The following is a 19,916-nucleotide window of genomic DNA, read 5'->3' on the forward strand; positions in this document are numbered from 1 at the left end:
AATTATGTACACATTATTATTGCAAAAACTGTAAAAAAAACACACAAAAATTCATTTTTTTGCATATTTCTGTATTTTTTTAATAATAAATAAGCATTTATATATATATGTGTTACATCAAATTAAAGCCCTTTCTGTCCTTTAAAAAACGGTATATAATATGTGTCGGTGCAATGAATAAGTAAAAAGCAAATTGCAGTTGAACGCAAATAGCAAAAAATGCAAAAAATGCCGTTGTCATTAAGTGAAAGACAAGCTTCTGAAGCTCTGTCCTTAAGGGGTTAAAGATTTCTGTGTTTACTTTATAGAAAAGTTAGTAATATAAAACTGCATGTAGTGATCTTAGCTTAGCACTGAGGACAAAGTTGGTCCGATACTACTGGACAAAGCAGCAACTAGTTGCTATGATAAAAGATTTCTTTGAAAATTAATTTATGATAATAGAATCTAACTGCATTTCATTGTAAATGTGTTTTTAATTCCAGATCAATGCTGAAACTAAGCAGTACATACTGGATATGTTTCAACGCCATGTTGAAGAAGGTCTAAGATTTGTCTCTAGAAAATGTACACAAGCCATCTCTCAAGTGGACATCAGTAAAGTTACAACCCTGTGCTGTTTATTAGAATCACTGCTGCTTGGAAAAGGAGGACCGGACTTAAAAATGGTATTTTGTCCTTAATAATATTTCATTTCTTTCACAGTAGACTTCCATACCACAAGAATTGTAACCATTTTTTTTATGTAGCAGATTTTAGTATCCAATCTATTTTCTAATAGATGAGCTTGCTTGTGACAGAAGAGGTGTATGGGCTGTGCGTCTTGCTGAGACATGATGATATTTTTAGTTCATTTTTTTTTTTTAGAAGAACTTGGCCTAATGTTTATTTAGGACTGTTCCTTCAAATACGTTAAAAGGTAAATTGACAGAGCGTAACCAACTAGATTTTTATCAAGACAAGGACAACTTTCCCTAAAAAAGTAATAAACACAATTCTATATAGCAAAATTGATCACAGGAACCGCACTCACCCCCAGAGGCCATAGGTGCCCCGGAGTAGGACCAGCAACCTCAACACGTTAAGGCAGCAAAAAAAATTTCCAGGCACTCAATGTAGATCTTTAACAGATGCCTCGCGGAGGGCTTTCTTTCTTTAGTTATTTTTCCCCTTCTTTGTTATGCTAGAATTGTGTTTATGGCAGCAAAAAAGATTTCCAGGCACTCAAAGTGTGAAAGCCGCAGGCAGATTTATTGTAAAAAAACAGACAGCAACGTTTCGACCTACCAAGCTTGACAAAGATTCAGATAAACACATTGTTTTTCCTAATATCACTTACAATTACATACTGAGGAATCATGTAAAAAATGATGATAAGGCTGATAAAAGAGAGTTAGTAATTTAAATATTTTTAGTCATTTAAATATTTTTCATCAGGATTGGCAGACTAGTTCCATTGATTGCAATGGTCAGCGTTCAATACAAAATCCTGGAATTCTTATGTGTAGATCAAATACTATAACCCACAACTCATCTTACTAATTTATTCAAGAGTACAAATGAGTTTGATGATCATGATGTTCAGGGTGGACTTCTGTCTTATAATTAATATGTGAATCCTTTCCAGTTAAGAAAGGGCTATTACATAGTGACTATGGGTATATAGGGTTATACATCTGATCAGCAGGATCACAAGGACAATTATCCACCTTAGAGAACCAATAGGTAAACAGATAGGAATGAGTCACCCTCCATCGGAGTTCATTGAGCACATTTAAAGGACCACTCTAGGCACCCAGACCACTTCAGCTTAATGAGGTGGTCTGGGTGCCAGGTCCTTCTAGGGTTAACCCATTTTTTCATAAACATAGCAGTTTCAGAGAAACTGCTATGTTTATGAATGGGTTAAGCCTTCCCCCTATGTCCTCTAGTGGCTGTCTCATTGACAGCCGCTAGAGGCGCTTGCGTGCTTCTCACTGTGATTTTCACAGTGAGAGCACGCCAGCGTCCATAGGAAAGCATTATGAATGCTTTCCTATGTGACCGGCTGAATGCGCGCGCAGCTCTTGCCGCGCGTGCGCATTCAGCCGACGGGGAGGAGAAGAGGCGGATCGGAGGAGGAGAGCAGGAGGAGATCTCTCCGCCCAGCGCTGGAAAAAGGTAAGATTTAACCCCTTTCCCCTTTCCAGAGCCGGGCGGGAGGGGGTCCCTGAGGGTGGGGGCACCCTCAGGGCACTCTAGTGCCAGGAAAACTAGTATGCTTTCCTGGCACTAGAGTGGTCCTTTAACTGATGGTTGCCATGAACCATAGTGTTTAGAACCTCTACCAATATGTCATAACTTCCTGCCGAGTAGACAGCTACTCCTCAAAATGTGGTTTGTGCAAAAAACACTTACTTTACATTGCCCTGTATTTAATTGCATTCTTGAATACGAGATTCATGTTTGATTATGTGGAATTATATATATTTGGTATTACTATGCCCACCAATCTGAATTCTCTTTTAGTCACAGTGTCTGCTTACTATTTAACTTGGGTTGTTTTTCAGATTTCTAAAAAAAAATATTTAGCAATATATGTTTTATTAGATTCTGCTCTACTGTTTTTGTTAGTTCTTGATGATCCAAATAACTTAAAACTCAAAGACATTTAAACACATGTGAGCTTTAACGGGGAAATTACCTTTATAATGCATATAAAAAGGTCAATATGGGGGACGGAGCAAGTCAGCCGCACATCGCTGCAGCTCAGAGCGTTAACCCGGAATCATCCATATGGAGCCTCAATACACTGTCCCACTGGGCTTCAAAGATGATATCCGGGCTCCCTGCATCATGGGGAAGAAGAGCAAAAAAGAGCGAGAGGATCCAGGATCGGGTTCTGGAGATATAGGGGCTTTTCTCTGTGGCCTGAAATCCCCAAGATGGCGCCTGAAGCCTATACCTCGCAGTCCTCGGACAAGGACAGCATCTATGCTGAGCCTAAAACTCTGAACGGGACGCGACAGACACCCCAGGGTCTCCAGGGACTCTGCACCCTCCACCAAGGCCATCATTAAAGCATTGAGGAAGGACGTTAAGTCCTTGTTCCAAGTGGACATGGCACTGGTGAGGGAGGATGTTGCCACACTTACCAACAGGGTGGCAGCGGTAGAGGAGGGCATGGGTAAGCGCTACGGAATCTGTTGGCGCTATATAAATGGCAATAATAAATCAATAATAATAAATAATGGGGGGCATCAGACTAGCGCAAAATGCCACTGACGCTGTACTGAGCTCCCTACGCAAGCAATATGCCGACAAGCAGGCACAACTGGCCAGCATGGAAGATAGGAATAAGGCATGAAACCTGAGGGTCCAATGAGTACCAGAGACAATCTCTGGCACTGAACTGACACATTTTTGCTGAAGGCTCATAGCCACCTTACTGACACCACAGCAAGCCAAACAAGTGATGATTGACTCTTGCTTCAGACTCATCAGGGCAACTACAGTGCCCCGAGAAGTAGCTTGTGACGTACTGATAAAATTTGTACGGGACTCTGACCGGGGTATACTAATGGGGGCCGCAAGAGGCTCTCCCACAGTGCCGTTTGAAGGGCGCAATTGACATTCTACAGAGAATTCTCAAGACACACCATACTGTGGAGGAAGTACTTCCGGCAGGTTACTCAGCTACTCTGTGAGCAAGCCAATCCCTACAAGTGGGGCCCACACCAACTACAGGTGGACAAGTCTGGCAAGACATACAAGCTATCACACACTTCTGAAATACCGGCCTTCCTTCAGTCACTTGACCTACCAGCGCTGATGGCACAGGAGACAGCTCATCCATCTTGGACTGTCGCAGACATTACCCCCTTTGTGCCCAGAGGAGAGGTCCCGAAAACTGCCGCCCCACCTACGTGATACGGCTGCAGCTGTGCAAGTTTCCTATACCTTTACCTGTTGCAGTCAGCAGGAGTTCTAAATGTTCCCTATACTGTTTTTATAATCATTCCCCACTGGCTCCACAAGCCGCCAATTAGTTTCCCACGTTAAGTTACTCTCCACCCCTCCTAATTTTGAGTGTGAAAGGCAGTTTTTCAGTTTATTATCGCCTTTCTCCACACACTCAACAAGTGACCTAGGCCTTCCTACCCAGCAATGGCACAACGCTTACACAGAGCGCAGCTACCGAAGGTCCAATACCAGTTAATTATCCACCCTGATGTGCCTTCTGTCTATTCTAAACGCAGCATCTTGCTACTAAACCTATGGGCACTTACTGCTGCATGTATGCGGCCTCCAGCACATTATTGACACCCACCCTAGAATGGGCGAGAGAGAGTTAAATAGGCTTCAAAAATGTTAATTGGGTAGCTCCCATATATGTGTTAAAATGTATACTTTGATCTATGTTATTCTTATGTTGTAATGCCGAACACATGTGATAATGTTATCATCACAAAATAAAGAATAAATAAAAAAATAAAAAAAACAAGGTCAATATGAGAGACAGAGAAGTAGATGCTTGGCTGTTTTTTTGTTTTTTTTTATTCCAAAGCAGCAAAGGAAATAATTTGCTCTTATTATCATGTGCTTACTGTTCTTAGGATCAAGCAAAATTAAATAGCCTCATCTGTCAGACATTTGTTTTCTGCTACCTCTGGTCAGTGGGTGGAAATCTGACAGAAAATCATTGGGATGCCTTTGATACATTTATCAGAAAACAGTTTGAAGACAACCCTGAAGCTAAGGTAAGACATAAATGTTGATTGCACGTTATAAGCATAGTTTTAAGTAGAGGCAATGTGGAAAGTTAGTTTTTATAATGGGGCATTTCCAAGATTTCTAATATTCAAAATATATACGGTACATACTATATTTTATGAGTTCCTCTTTTCAGTGTAAAGTTTCTTGCTTTACTAGATTGCCACGTTATTAAACAGGAGGTTTCCTTTTGGATCTTCCAAACCTTTGGCAAAATGTATGATAACTTCATTTAAATTATCATGAGAACAATAAAACTCATGCAAAATGTCTTTAAACTACAAAAAAATCTGTTTCGAAATAAATTTGTGTAAATACGATATATTTGCCTGGTCTTAATTACATTTTATGTTTTGGCTATACTAGTTATTAGTAAGTCATGAATTCCCCTAAATAGGTCACCCACTCGTCCCCACACTCTAAATTAAAAGTGTCCCTCTGTAGCCATTTAAAATTTTGGGAGGTATGTAAACGTGCAAATAGCAAACAATGACAATCAACATTTCAAATGTATTTTAATGTGACAGCTGCCAACATCTGGAGACCTGTGGAGCATGTATATAGATTACAACAGCAAGCGTTTAGATCCCTGGGAACGAATAATTCCTTCTTTCAAGTACAACAAGAACATTCCATTTTTCGAAATGCTTGTTCCTACAGTTGACACTGTACGATATGGATACCTGATGGAAAAACTGCTTGCGGTGCGGCACTCAGTGCTCTTTACTGGAATCACTGGAGTTGGCAAGGTAGATGCTCTTGTAAACAAATGTAAATGTAAACAAATGCCATTCAATGAACTTGCATGATTGATCTCAAAGCCAAGGGTTAAAAATCCTGTCTCTGTATCTTAGGATGAATTGGTGGATTTAGGGATCATTTTGAAAAGTCTATATTGGTAATTTTCTTGCTCTTATGTCATTGTTGACATCACTGCTTGCATGTATGTTTGGAAGGATTTCTATTAGTGCTGGTTTTATAACCAAAAGGTTTATGAATATTTCAAGTAAGTGCGTAAAATATGCAATAGCCTGTGTACATGTTAATATTTTCAAGCATTTTTTTTTTTTTATTCTGGAACATTATTTTGTTATTCTGGAACATGTACCAGATGTACCGGACTACAGTACAATTGTCAGCAATTTCACATGACAGTTAAGTCAAGAAAGTTTTACTTTACATTTTTAAGTTCCCATATGTTCTTCTTTTCAATTGGAATAATTATGTTTTGAACTGTTGTGCTTAACAGAGTTTATTTTTAAACAAGATCATTTTATTTTAATTGAATAACCAGTATATAACTATTTTAATAAAGAAGTGAAAACATTGATTAGAAACATAATACTTAATCAGCTAAATGTATAACCAGCTAAATGAACATTCTAAGCACCACAAACACTACTCAGACTGACAGCCATTAGAGGTACTTACTCATTTAGTCCTTTGATTCCTGAGGATCTTCACCTTTAGTGTCATAACGCTCAGAATATGCTTCTCACAAAAAAGTCACTAGATTTAATGCTTCTCTTAGACAAGCACTGGATTTGCAGAGCACAGTAATTGCCACACATGCACCCTATATCTCCAGTGCTTCTCTATGAGATTGGTTGAAAATCTTTAGTACTAATGATTTCACAAAAGGAGGAGCTGCTGCAAGAAAACTGTCCCAGTTTAGGATTGCAGGTAAGTTTTTTGGCCTTTCTTATATGCCATAAATACTTCTTTGTCATTTTATACAGATAGCTCATCCCTCAACAGTACTGAGTGAGCTACTTGTAATCACAACCTGGCTTTAGACAATCAGGGAAACTACAGACAAAGAGGTAGTGATATCCGTATTATATATCCACCTGGTTGTCCTCTCATTCTAATGCAGATTACTTTCTAGTTCATATCACTCAGTGCTGAGCTGTATACATGCAATTCATATGGTAGGCTTTTCTGAGGTTAGGGAATGTGACTAGAGAGGTAGACTTATAGTGCAGCATTCCACATTTGTGCAAAAACTATAATGATTTGAGCATGCAACAAACACAATATTAATAAAGCTATCAAATTAAAGTTACATTAGTGTCTGGGTGTTCTTGGAGTGTTCTTTAAAATTAAGCACAGTTCTTTGGCACTGGGACATCAACTTTGATCAGCTTGTGAATTGTCAACAGATGATTATTATGTCGCTTATGTCTTGTCTTCATCATATTAATTATATCTTGATTTGATCTAAGTCTGTAGTAGCTCGAGGATTACTCAGTAGAATACAAGAAGAAGCTGGCTATGTCCCTGTCTACATAAACTTTTCTGCCCAGACATCCTCTGCACGGACGCAAGAAATAATTGAGTCTAAATTGGAAAAGAAAAGAAAAACCATTCTAGGTAATGTGTATTAGTGTAAAATTGCTGCACATGATACAGTGTTTACTTACAGTCAATGAAGATTTTAACTAGCTTAAAATACTTTCTCAAAAAACTCACATGGTCGTTAATTTTTAATTAAAGAGCTAAAGGCATTCAGTGTCTTCACTTTACTGTTACTCATGCCTATAAAAACACACAGAAAATGTTTATCATTTAAACATTGCTATACTTTCCATTTAAATAAATTATATAAACTCAATTTTAAGTATTGCACATAAAATGCCAGCCCTTTAATGAATTGACCTACAGCATTTGTTAAACAGTTCGGTCCAGATCTTAAATTACCGTATTCAGTATATAATAACCTTCAAACTGAAGTCAACAATATTAAAACATTCCATAATCATTCTGATTTCAAATCTATGGAGACGAAACTAAACAACAACCTGGATAGTTTTAAGAAACATCTAAGGGAAAAAAAACACTTGAAATACCAACGCGATCACAAAGATTTCAAGGAGGGTACTATCTTTAGGCCAAGATATAACTATAGGAAAAGATTTAGTAGCAAAAATAACTCGACATCTGACGATAGTGATTGGTCTAACTCAGATACTGGCTCCCAAAGACGAGGAAGAAGCAAAACGAGAACAAGCTACAATTACCCACAAAAGAAAAGCATCTTGAAATCAGCTGACAGAACGGTATTGTTTCCAGACATACAATCTTCTCAGACCTTAGATACTGTCAGCAACACTCCTACCCCATTTACATCTTCCCAAACAGGAGCATCTTTTTTAGATCAGGACTGGCCCCAACCCCAACGGGGCAAACTCAGAGACAGGAAAAGATGGGGGTACAAAATAAACAAAGAGAACTACAAGAATCAATGATTCATGACACAATGGATGAGAATCTAATTATAAACCTATCCACGTTTAATTTAGAAAATAAGCACAAAACCTTACTTAACAAAGGATTGTCCTTTGTTCCATCCCCTAATACTAACAAATTTGATTGGGTGAAAGACACCAACCTTTTTGGACGGAAATTAGCCCTGACCGTCACTCATAAAAGAAAAGATATGAAATTAGCCAAAGAGCTGGGCCTTACCTACGATGAATATCAAGACCTCAAAACGATGGTGTCCCTCCTCGAAGAACAAGAGGACAAACAGCCTCTCACGAACTGCAAACCTTTGAGCTGGCATACCCCTAACTTCAAAGAAGTATCGAGTGTGGACTTGTTTGTCCAGATGACGACCAAATGTGTAGAATCACTCCCATCACCTGACAACGTTAGAGACAACCTGACCAGACTAGAACGGGAAGCTTTGAGGGAACTTATCGATAACAAGGATTTAATCATAAAACCGTCTGACAAGGGAGGAAATATAGTGCTAATGGACCAAGCAAAATATCTGGGTATGTGTATGGAACATCTTAAAGATACCAATCAGTACAGACCACTCTTGCAGGATCCAACCAGTGAATACCTTAAAGAATTAAGAACTAGACTTATAAAAGCACAAGAGATGAATATAATCACTAATGAAGAATTCCAATACATGATTCCCAACAATCATCCGACTATACCAACTTTTTATTGCCTCCCGAAGGTCCACAAATGTCTCACCAACCCTCCGGGGAGACCAATTATTTCCGGGAACAACTCCTTGACCGAGAAAGCCAGTAAATTTATTGAGAAATTACTGCATCCCTTCGTTACCAATCTGGAATCTCACATCCAAGACACCAAGCAAGCTCTACTCATGTTGGAAAAACTGGTTGTCCCTCCTTACACCCTACTGGCAAGCTTGGATGTTGCATCATTATACAACAATATTCCACACACAATTGGGTTGCAGGCCACATCTTATTTTTTACAAAAATCCAACAAGTTCAACTCTGACCAAATCAACTTTATACTTGAAATCCTGGAGTTCATCTTAACCCACAATTATTTTGTTTTTGACAATACCTACTATTTGCAACTAGTTGGCACTGCGATGGGCACTGCTTGTGCTCCTAGCTATGCCAACTTATATCTAGGGTGGTGGGAAGAGACAATACTTAAAGACATCGGCCAATACCAACAATACATTCACAAATGGTTCAGGTATATCGATGATGTCCTGCTGTTCTGGACCGGCTCTATTCCAACTTTTACGAACATGGTGAATGAGTTAAATAACAACCAAATTGGACTCAAATTAACGTCTGTAATCCATGAAACACAGTTGGAATTTCTTGATCTTCAACTTTTACTCCATTTAGATGGGTCAGTGGACACGGAGCTCTTCAGAAAAAGCACTGCATCGAACAGCCTCCTACATTGGCACAGTTTCCACCCGCACCGACTCAAGGCTGGGATTCCATACGGCCAGTATCTGCGGGCTAGGAGAAACTGCTCCAGTGAAGAGTCCTTCAGGCTAGAAGCCAACAAACTTCGAATTAGGTTTAAAAACAAAGGATATCCTAATCGGATTCTGAAAAAAGCCTTTCAAAGAGCTCTCACGCAGGATAGAAGCACGAGTCTCAGGTCAACTAGACCAATTTCCACGGACAAAACAATTAGATGCATTGGGACGTTTGACAGTAATTGGCAACCTATTAAAGACATCTTTACCCGACACTGGCCCATTCTGCAATATGATAAAGATCTAGAGACTAACTTAGTTCCTTATCCCAACATCACGGCACGCAGATCGAGGAATCTAAGAGACCTATTGGTACACAGCCACCTAGAAAGAAGTAACCCTTCAAAAAATTGGCTGACAGCTCCAGTGGGGACCCACAAATGTGGTCACTGTAAGGCTTGCCAATTCGTCAAAGCCTCCAAAGTAGTGAGATGCAGTCAAACTTTGAAAGAATATAAAGTAAAACAGTTTATCAACTGTAGCACCACCCGTGTCATATATCTAATAACCTGTTCATGTGGCACCCAATATATTGGGAAAACGTATCAAGAATTCAGGAGACGCATTCTCCAGCATGTCAATTCAGTCACTAATCCCAATATGAGTACCCCAGTCGCGAACCATGTTCGCCAGGTCCATGATGGTAACCCGAAACATTTGCTCTTTCAAGCCCTGGAGAAAATCACACTGAACTCTAGAAAGGGGAATTTCAATCTTATCCTCCTTCAAAAAGAATCCAAATGGATCTATGAGTTCAGAACTCTAAACCCAGGAGGTTTGAATGAAGAATTTAATTTTACTCCGTTCATCCATTAAAAGAGCCACGGGTTTTTCACAAAACCATGCTTAGATCTACTATGTCAAACCCTGCTGTCAGTCCAATTCAGCAAACTCTGTTTTTTGCCAACATCATGATGAAACTCACACACTGAGTACCCTGCTGTAAGCTCCATCCAGAAGCTCTGCCCCCCAACAGGGGAGCATATATGGACTCCCATTGATGCTATCAGAGCCCTGGGTCGCATTCTTCAGCTTAGTGATCCACAAGACTACTTCCTATACACATGGACCACAAAATGATTCTAGAGGGCGCCATTTTTTCATGCCCATGGCATTAGTCTCCTCAGGGTTCTAATTATTTATTTATTCAATTTATTCTATTTTTTATTTCATTTGATTCATTATCATTGTATGCCAGTTCAACATTTTTGTTACCAGATCGATGGAACTAGCCACCTTGTGGTATGTTCAGACGTATATATTACCTTAACAAACTATAGATCGGGCTCATTCAATCCAGCTCTTAGTCTTCACGACTGATCTCCTCATAAGGGGTTAATTACTTTTGAAATTCCATATACCATCGAGTTACTTTGTAATCAGACTTGGTTTACTTTATGTAGCTCTCAGTCTCCATGACTGATCTCCTCGTAAGGGGTTCATTGTCCTAGAAACTCTATATATTATTAAGTCACTTGGTAATCGGATCACTCCATCTATTACTTCTGAGGTCTGATCGTTCTAATTTTCTGAAACATGCCAGTTCCTTACTATCGCCTTTTTTCCTCTCAAGGGGTTAATTGGCTTACAAACCCGACACTCAATTGATTTTTCCTGTAGCCGAATCATTTCCTCTACAGCTCTCCGTAGTTAGATCAGGATTGGCCAACTATGCATGATGTAATTAGGAACTAGACCAATGAATTTCTTTCACTTACCTTTAAATATCGGTTCACCTCCCGCACTTCAGTACCCCTCTGATGAGCTGCGGGCGAAACGCGCGCGTCAGGGGCTCCTCGAAGATCACTTGCCGCTGCCATTTACTGCAATACCTTCCCCTTCAGCACCACGGGTTAATGGCATGTTTATCTTCGAAAGAACTTCCAGACTGGGTGATATTGGGACTTTAACCCTTGATATAATTGTCACGGCTATGCATTAGCCGTAGCACTGATCCAGTAACAGGTTACCTTACCGGTTCAATATTTTGTCCTTATCTCACTCACTCGGCTGTTTGAATTTTTATACACGAGTATTTACCCTATCATTTATGCACTTACAATTGTATCCATATTGTTTTATTGTTGGTAACTGTTTCTATCGTGACCTCACATGGTACATAGATACTGTGTATCCAACTGTGAGTACTGGGCGCCATTCAGGCTCCCTAGTACTTTGAGCAAGAAATATATTTCTTTTTTTCTTGCACAAACTGAAGTAGTACATGGAGCACACTGAAAACTTATGAACAGTTCCTCCTGTACCCTAGTGGCACGACAACTATGACCACCCATATATTCCACCAGAAATAGCACACTACGGATATACCCTCCTGTGAAGCATACTGACACGCTGTATACAATTTGGGTATGTTCATTTAAGATCATTCATGATCCCTAGTCTATAAATCTCAGCCTTTGGCCCTACTGTCGGCTTTAGCACAACCTTGTATCTCTAAGGTAGACAGTGGCAGTAACTAATTATTCCGCTGCTTATGATTAACACACATGGAACATAGAGGGTTTCCACCAGGCACCATCTATATTGCCTAAACGCACCCTAACATCCACACTTAGACTCTGTTACTTTGAGTTATATATTTTCACTAACAATCATAAGATGATGTGTGGCTTTCTACTACGAAAAGCTGGGTTAACCATCTGCATGACCCTATAGGTTTACTTTTCGACGCATGGGCAGGATTAGTTTGCCTGAGAGACTGACATATTCGGCAAACACTGCTTATACAAGGTGTCTCCTTCAGGTTTGGTGAACTATATTATGTGCTAAGCATTTAAAGTATGAACCATCTAACTTTCGACATATGCACATTCACCAATTGTATCTTAGGTGTCTCCTCTAAGTTTGGTTGACTATATGATGTGCAAAGCACTCGAAGTATGAACCATCAAACTTTCGATATATGCACATTCACCAATTGTATCTAGACAGTATCAATCATTATCCGATAGTGCTATACTCGGGACCTGATTGGACCAAATTTCAGTTGTGTGCATGAATAGAGGGTATTTTCTTCTCTGAGGAGACTGATAACTACCAACAGCTCCTCTTTTAGTACATCAGGGGTGGCGGTTTCCACCTTTGATCGATCTTTTTAACAATTATTAAAAGTTATATATTAATTCATTTATTTCATTACGTTACACTGAAGGTGGCTACATTTATGCATTAAGGGCTTTATTATCAGTCAGGTATTTAGTCACCATAGGGCACTTGGTATCCTCTCTCTTTTCTGTGTTTACTACATCCGTAGTACCCTGAGGGTTAACCCCTTGCCTACAAGTGCCCCGTTCTAGCTTCCAGGCTCTCTCTTTCTTTTTCCTTTTCAGTATATAATAAGTAACAAAAATCCATGTCTTACCAAAATGATTTAATGTGTAACCACTGCGCTCAAGTACACAAAAATGTGAAGAAAGAAAATGTTTATGTATTGATCATAAAAACCCAATGCTAGATCTAGGTTGTCCATTAGATGGCAGTAGAAGCTTCTATTTTGACAAACATTTGTTATTTCTATGGAATATCGTTAGACATGAATGTTCAACTTGGTTTGCATTAAAGACAAATATCATTTTGTACTTTGTATCATGTAACTAAATGTACCTATTACGTAGGTAAAAACTGTCAGTAGAATGAAAGCAGAAAAATAAATCAAATTTCAAAGTTTCAGCCTAGTCTAAAGGGATGCATTTATACATTTATATTCACGAATATAATATTAGTGCTTAAATGCCTTGCATAACATACTTGTTTCAAACATTCTGGCATTTTAAAGCAATTATAAACTGAAAGGAGGGTGGAATCTCAGAAAAGTTATGGCTTGTTGCTAATATACATAAAGTGCAACAATAAAAAAACTATAATTTGCCCAAAGAAGAAAAAAAATTAAAGCACACACAGTAAGCCTGCATAAACTTGCACATGATGAAACATATCTAAACATTTTGTCCAAAGCATTTTTAATATCTTAAATTATTTTGACTATTCACATGCTGTACTGCACATCCTAAAGGAAACACATATTTCCCACCTATCAAATACTGTCACCTTGTAACAGAATGAGTTTTAATTAGACATTTGACGAGACCTCCAGAACAAATACATATTCTAAATAAATTCTAAGTATGCAACAGAAAAGCACATATGAGAAAGGATGTACAGGAAAGGAAGATGGAGAAAGATCAAAGAAGCAGAGGAACACAGAGAGGCATTCGATATATGTTTGTGTAATTAGAATAATAATTGTATTAAAAAAATGATACTTTAAGTTAAGCATATGTATGTCACTTGCTGCTTTTATAGTGTGAGGCTTTCATTTTCTTGTGTAATCAATAGAAGTGACCTTAACTTGGTCTACTCTACTTATTTCAATAGAAACTGAGCATTTCTCACTGCAGGAGTAGTGAGAGCCTCACGAACATGCCAGCATTTCCTACCAACGTTTCTGCAAGTAGCAATTCATTTGTGATAGTTGTTCAGCATTCTGGCTTCACTGGAAAAATAACCCATCTTTCTTACTTTGTATCGCACAGGTGCTCCTGGTAATAAAAGAGTAGTCATTTTTGTTGATGACTTGAACATGCCAAAATTAGATCGATATGGTTCTCAGCCTCCCATTGAATTGCTCCGCCAGTATCAAGATTTCAAAGGATTTTATGACAGAGAAAAAATTTTTTGGAAAGAGATACAGGTGCTTACATAGAATTTATTTCCCAGTTTATATGCAGACAGACTTTTATATCTAGTGAATATTGCTATATTTTCAATACATTTCATACAAGAAAAAACAACAAACAAAAAAACACTAAAATACTTAAAGAAACTCATAAATAACATTGGGAGCTTTTACCTTTTACCAATCATTAGATGGATTCAATATTATATATTTTTTTTTGTGCTAGTTTTGAAGTACATTTTCATATTATCCTTCCTGGTGGATTATTATGATTATATACATATATATGCACACACACCTATATTTATATATATATATATATATTTACAGAATGGCACTCCAGGGACTTTGCTTTAAAATGTAATACTGCAATCTTGTTTATTACGTTAACATTTCAGTTTGGCAAGGCAAACTTTTATCAGGACCTGGTGAAAATTATGCCTTGTCAAATTGAAATATCGATTTATAAACAAGTTTGCAGCATTACAGTTTTGAAGGAAAATCCCTGGAGCGCCGTTCTTTTTGTTAGTGGATTATCTGCTTAACATTGCACTGGCTTGGATATATATATATGTATGTATGCATCTACATATATATATGATTAACAAAAGGGAGCGCTCAAAGGTCTTTTTTTCTGGTGATTCCTTTATTCAAAGTGCATACTTACAGTTCAATGTAGATCAATGTTTTGACCCCCTTCTGACCTTGAAAAAGACCTAAAGGGGTCAGTAACATTGATCTACATTGAACTGTAAGTATGCACTTTGAATAAAGGAATCACCAGAAAAAAAGACCTTTGAGCGCTCCCTTTTGTTAATCATATTTATTTCAACGCAGGATTTGGAATTTGGATATAGTGCTAGCAAGGTGAGTGCCAAGAAATCTTTGTAATATATATATACATATATATATATAGAGAGAGATAGATAGATAGATGGAAAGATAAAAATATACATACAGTAAACCATACACGCACACACACATATAGTATACTCACTCATACTCAGACACGTACACATGTAAATAAAGTCCTCACTCCTCTAAATTGCAAGCTCCATGGAGCAGACTTATTTATTTATTATTGCCATTTATATAGCGCCAACAGATTCCGTAGCGCTTTACAATATGATGAGAGAGGATTTAACTATACAGGGAGTGCAGAATTATTAGGCAAATGAGTATTTTGACCACGTCATCCTCTTTATGCATGTTGTCTTACTCCAAGCTGTATAGGCTCGAAAGCCTACTACCAATTAAGCATATTAGGTGATGTGCATCTCTGTAATGAGAAGGGGTGTGGTCTAATGACATCAACACCCTATATCAGGTGTGCATAATTATTAGGCAACTTCCTTTCCTTTGGCAAAATGGGTCAAAAGAAGGACTTGACAGGCTCAGAAAAGTCAAAAATAGTGAGATATCTTGCAGAGGGATGCAGCACTCTTAAAATTGCAAAGCTTCTGAAGCGTGATCATCGAACAATCAATCGTTTCATTCAAAATAGTCAACAGAGTCGCAAGAAGCGTGTGGAGAAACCAAGGCGCAAAATAACTGCCCATGAACTGAGAAAAGTCAAGCGTGCAGCTGCCAAGATGCCACTTGGCCACCAGTTTGGCCATATTTCAGAGCTGCAACATCACTGGAGTGCCCAAAAGCACAAGGTGTGCAATACTCAGAGACATGGCCAAGGTAAGAAAGGCTGAAAGATGACCACCACTGAACAAGACACACAAGCTGAAACGTCAAGACTGGGCCAAGAAATATCTCAAGACTGATTTTTCTAAGGTTTTATGGACTGATGAAATGAGAGTGAGTCTTGATGGGCCAGATGGATGGGCCCGTGGCTGGATTGGTAAAGGGCAGAGAGCTCCAGTCCGACTCAGACGCCAGCAAGGTGGAGGTGGAGTACTGGTTTGGGCTGGTATCATCAAAGATGAGCTTGTGGGGCCTTTTCGGGTTGAGGATGGAGTCAAGCTCAACTCCCAGTCCTACTGCCAGTTTCTGGAAGACACCTTCTTCAAGCAGTGGTACAGGAAGAAGTCTGCATCCTTCAAGAAAAACATGATTTTCATGCAGGACAATGCTCCATCACACGCGTCCAAGTACTCCACAGCGTGGCTGGCAAGAAAGGGTATACAAGAAGAAAATCTAATGACATGGCCTCCTTGTTCACCTGATCTGAACCCCATTGAGAACCTGTGGTCCATCATCAACTGTGAGATTTACAAGGAGGGAAAACAGTACACCTCTCTGAACAGTGTCTGGGAGGCTGTGGTTGCTGCTGCACGCAATGTTGATGGTGAACAGATCAAAACACTGACAGAATCCATGGATGGCAGGCTTTTGAGTGTCCTTGCAAAGAAAGGTGGCTATATTGGTCACTGATTTATTTTTGTTTTGTTTTTGAATGTCAGAAATGTATATTTGTGAATGTTGAGATGTTATATTGGTTTCACTGGTAAAAAATAAATAATTGAAATGGGTATATATTTGTTTTTTGTTAAGTTGCCTAATAATTATGCACAGTAATAGTCACCTGCACACACAGATATCCCCCTAAAATAGCTATAACTAAAAACAAACTAAAAACTACTTCCAAAACTATTCAGCTTTGATATTAATGAGTTTTTTGGGTTCATTGAGAACATGGTTGTTGTTCAATAATAAAATTAATCCTCAAAAATACAACTTGCCTAATAATTCTGCACTCCCTGTAAATAGGACAATTAGAAATAAACTTACGGGAACAATAGGTTGAAGAGGACCCTGCTCAGACAAGCTTACATTCTATAGGACTTCTCAATAATATCTTGTTTTCTGTTAACACTTGTTAATTTTTTTTTGTGATTTTTTGTTTTAACCCCACATTAAAATAGTAAAGCGCTGTGGAATAAGTTGGTGTTTTATAAATGCTTATATTAATAATAATAATAATATATACCATAAAGCTATTGTAAATATGCCAAGAGCTATGTAACTGGATAACTAAATTGGGTATCAAACTGACCGCTGAATTAGTTATCTATTTAAATAGCTCTGGGCACATATCAGTGCCATTTTCAGTTTTACTTATTATTTTTGTCAAACTATTGTTTCTAGCTGTCCATCTATCATGCTAATTTGAGTGTTCATAGCTTTCAGAACGAGTTGTGTTTGGAAAGGACAGCTATTTATACAATTACTTTTGAATTCGTTCTATTACGTGTTTGTATCATAACCTATTTTTGGCAGAGAACTTGTGCCACTCACTTCTATTTGACACAAATATGCATGAGTTGTTTTTTTTGTTTATTTTCTCCCTCAGGATGTAACCATTGCAGCTGCCTGTGCACCTCCTGGTGGGGGCCGCAATCTAGTAACTCCACGCTTTATAAGACACTTCAGCATGCTGTGCCTGCCAACGCCCTCCGAGCAAAGCCTTAAACAGATTTTTCAGGTCAGTTGCTCCTTCAACATGACCAGAAGGAATATACATTACATCAATTGCATGTATTCTTAAAATGACACAGTTTGATTTCATTTTCCAAAGGAGAAAGCATTTGAGCAGTGGCTGTATTTTAGCAACTAAATCAAATTTGGTAGAACATTTCCATTGATTAAATAAACTGTAAAGAACACGAACAAAGGCTACACAAATATTATACATACCTTAAAATGTCGAAACATTTAGCCTCTAAAAGCTTGACAAATGTCCTATATTAGTTATTTATACTGACTGCAAGTGGGCCAGTCCAGTGCACATTCTGATATAGATCAGGAGTTGTTATGGAAAGATGTAGAGAAATATCTATTAATGTATTTCATAAGACCTATGGAATAATACACGACCGTTAGCCTTGTTTGAATACTTTAAAAATAAACAAACCTTTTTTTATATAGAAGATTTTCTATAAGATTTTCTTCCATTTGCATGTTCTCAGTTATGCACAGACTCAATCTCAGCTCCCTTCTGGAACAATATCTTACCTTGTATTAATTCAGCTATTTCCCTCACATGTGTTTATAAACTCTTACAGAAACCAATCTAATTACACTTACTTTTTCCCTACCCTTAGGTCCTCTCTGACTTCCACCCACAGTGTCCTGACCAATACTTCTCACTCTGTCTGAATCTGTCCAGTCACCAAATGTTTCTTGTTCATATTAATGTGTAGAATTGATATGAAAAGTTATATAAGCAAAATATAGGTATATAAGAGCAACTGAGTTTAACATCCTACTTTACTTAAAGGGACACTATAGTCACCAGACCAATCACAGCTTATAGTATTTGTTCTGGTGAGTATAATCATTCCCTACAGGCTTTTTGCAGTAAGCACTGTTTTTTCAGAGAGAATGCAGTGTTAACATTACAGCCTAAGGATACCTCCACTCGCCACTCCTCAGATAGTTCCTATAGGTCCTTCCTGGGGCAGTGCTGCACATTGTGCAGTACTGCCATTCAGTGTCTCCACCTTCTGCATGGAGACACTGAATTTCCTCATAGAGATGCATTGATTCAATGCATCTCTATGAGGAGAAGCTAATTGACTAGGGCTGTGTTTGGCTTGTGCTGACTCTGCCCCTGAACTGCCTCCTTGACATTCTCAGCCAAACCAATGCTTTCATAAGGGAGAGCTTTGTGATTGGCTGAGATAAAAACTTCTGATGATGTCAACCAAGCCGGCAGATCAGGGACAGAGCAAGCAGCAGCAGACTGAAATAAAATTAAGATGTTACTATATCTAGGGAGGTAACAGGGTGAGGGGGGGTATGTGGGCTAGATGGTGGTTTTAACAGTATACATGTTTGTGTTCCTAACCCTATAGTGTTCCTTTTATATATATATATATATATATATATATATATATATATATATATACACACACATATATATATATATATATATATATATATTTATTTGTATATCTATGTGACGTTAACTTATCTGGGATTTAATCTTAGGGTTCAAGCTTGTGATAGACACATAACACTTTTGAAAATAGTATCTAAAGGTATGGCTGAAAAGACTTACATGAAAAATAAATAGATTTAAAAAAATCACATTGCCTTGCTGAAACAGAAAACATTAAAAACCCATTCCTGGACTATATATCGTCTTCTTACACAAATGAACACTTTTTAAAAATTCAATTTCCCAGAAGTTTTGGTTCGGTTCACAGAGAAAAGCTGATCTGTATATAATATAGTTGTGCATCATAAATTGTAAAATGTAAATATGGGGCACAACTTGCAAATAAATATTTCAGTCTGTCTTTTTGCTTATGTAGCCAGACAGAGAGATATACGCACAACGTTAAGAATACTAAAATCCCAACATTCAAATTTATATTGTCCTAAAAATTTGCAATATTACTAATACAGTAAAATTAACTTGCAGCCATTCAAAAAATGAATTAGCTTTCCCAAACTGGAACACCAGTTTTACTCTAGGATATTAAGGAACTGTGGTGGGCTACAAAATGAATAAGGGGAATGGAAGACTTGTGTTCATGAAGAAAAAAGCAGGAATCTTGAGTTAATTTTCTTTGGAAAAATTACATTGGGCAAGGAGATAACACAAGGAGAGAACTCACCTATTTAAAGAAACATGAATTCTTGAGTGCTGCTCTGAGAATCAAGCTGATCTGAGACTTAATCACAGCCGAAACTGAATTTGGCAGAATAGAGGATCCAGTCTTCTTGCTTAGTGAT

General features: G+C 38.1%; 1 protein-coding gene across 1 annotated transcript in view; it reads left to right on the forward strand.

The window, feature by feature from the left end:
• The window catches only part of DNAH6 (dynein axonemal heavy chain 6), a 257,043-nt gene that overhangs the window by 103,814 nt on the left and 133,313 nt on the right, over nt 1-19,916 (forward strand). Inside the window, exons 36-41 of the mRNA XM_063458711.1 lie at nt 486-668; nt 4,596-4,739; nt 5,280-5,501; nt 6,978-7,125; nt 14,080-14,237; nt 17,527-17,658. Of these exons, the coding sequence (XP_063314781.1) occupies nt 486-668; nt 4,596-4,739; nt 5,280-5,501; nt 6,978-7,125; nt 14,080-14,237; nt 17,527-17,658 (987 nt within the window). The remainder of the gene's footprint in view (nt 1-485; nt 669-4,595; nt 4,740-5,279; nt 5,502-6,977; nt 7,126-14,079; nt 14,238-17,526; nt 17,659-19,916) is intronic.

This window comes from Pelobates fuscus, chromosome 6 (genome assembly GCF_036172605.1).
Source record: "Pelobates fuscus isolate aPelFus1 chromosome 6, aPelFus1.pri, whole genome shotgun sequence".
NCBI classification, from domain to species: Eukaryota; Metazoa; Chordata; class Amphibia; order Anura; family Pelobatidae; genus Pelobates; species Pelobates fuscus.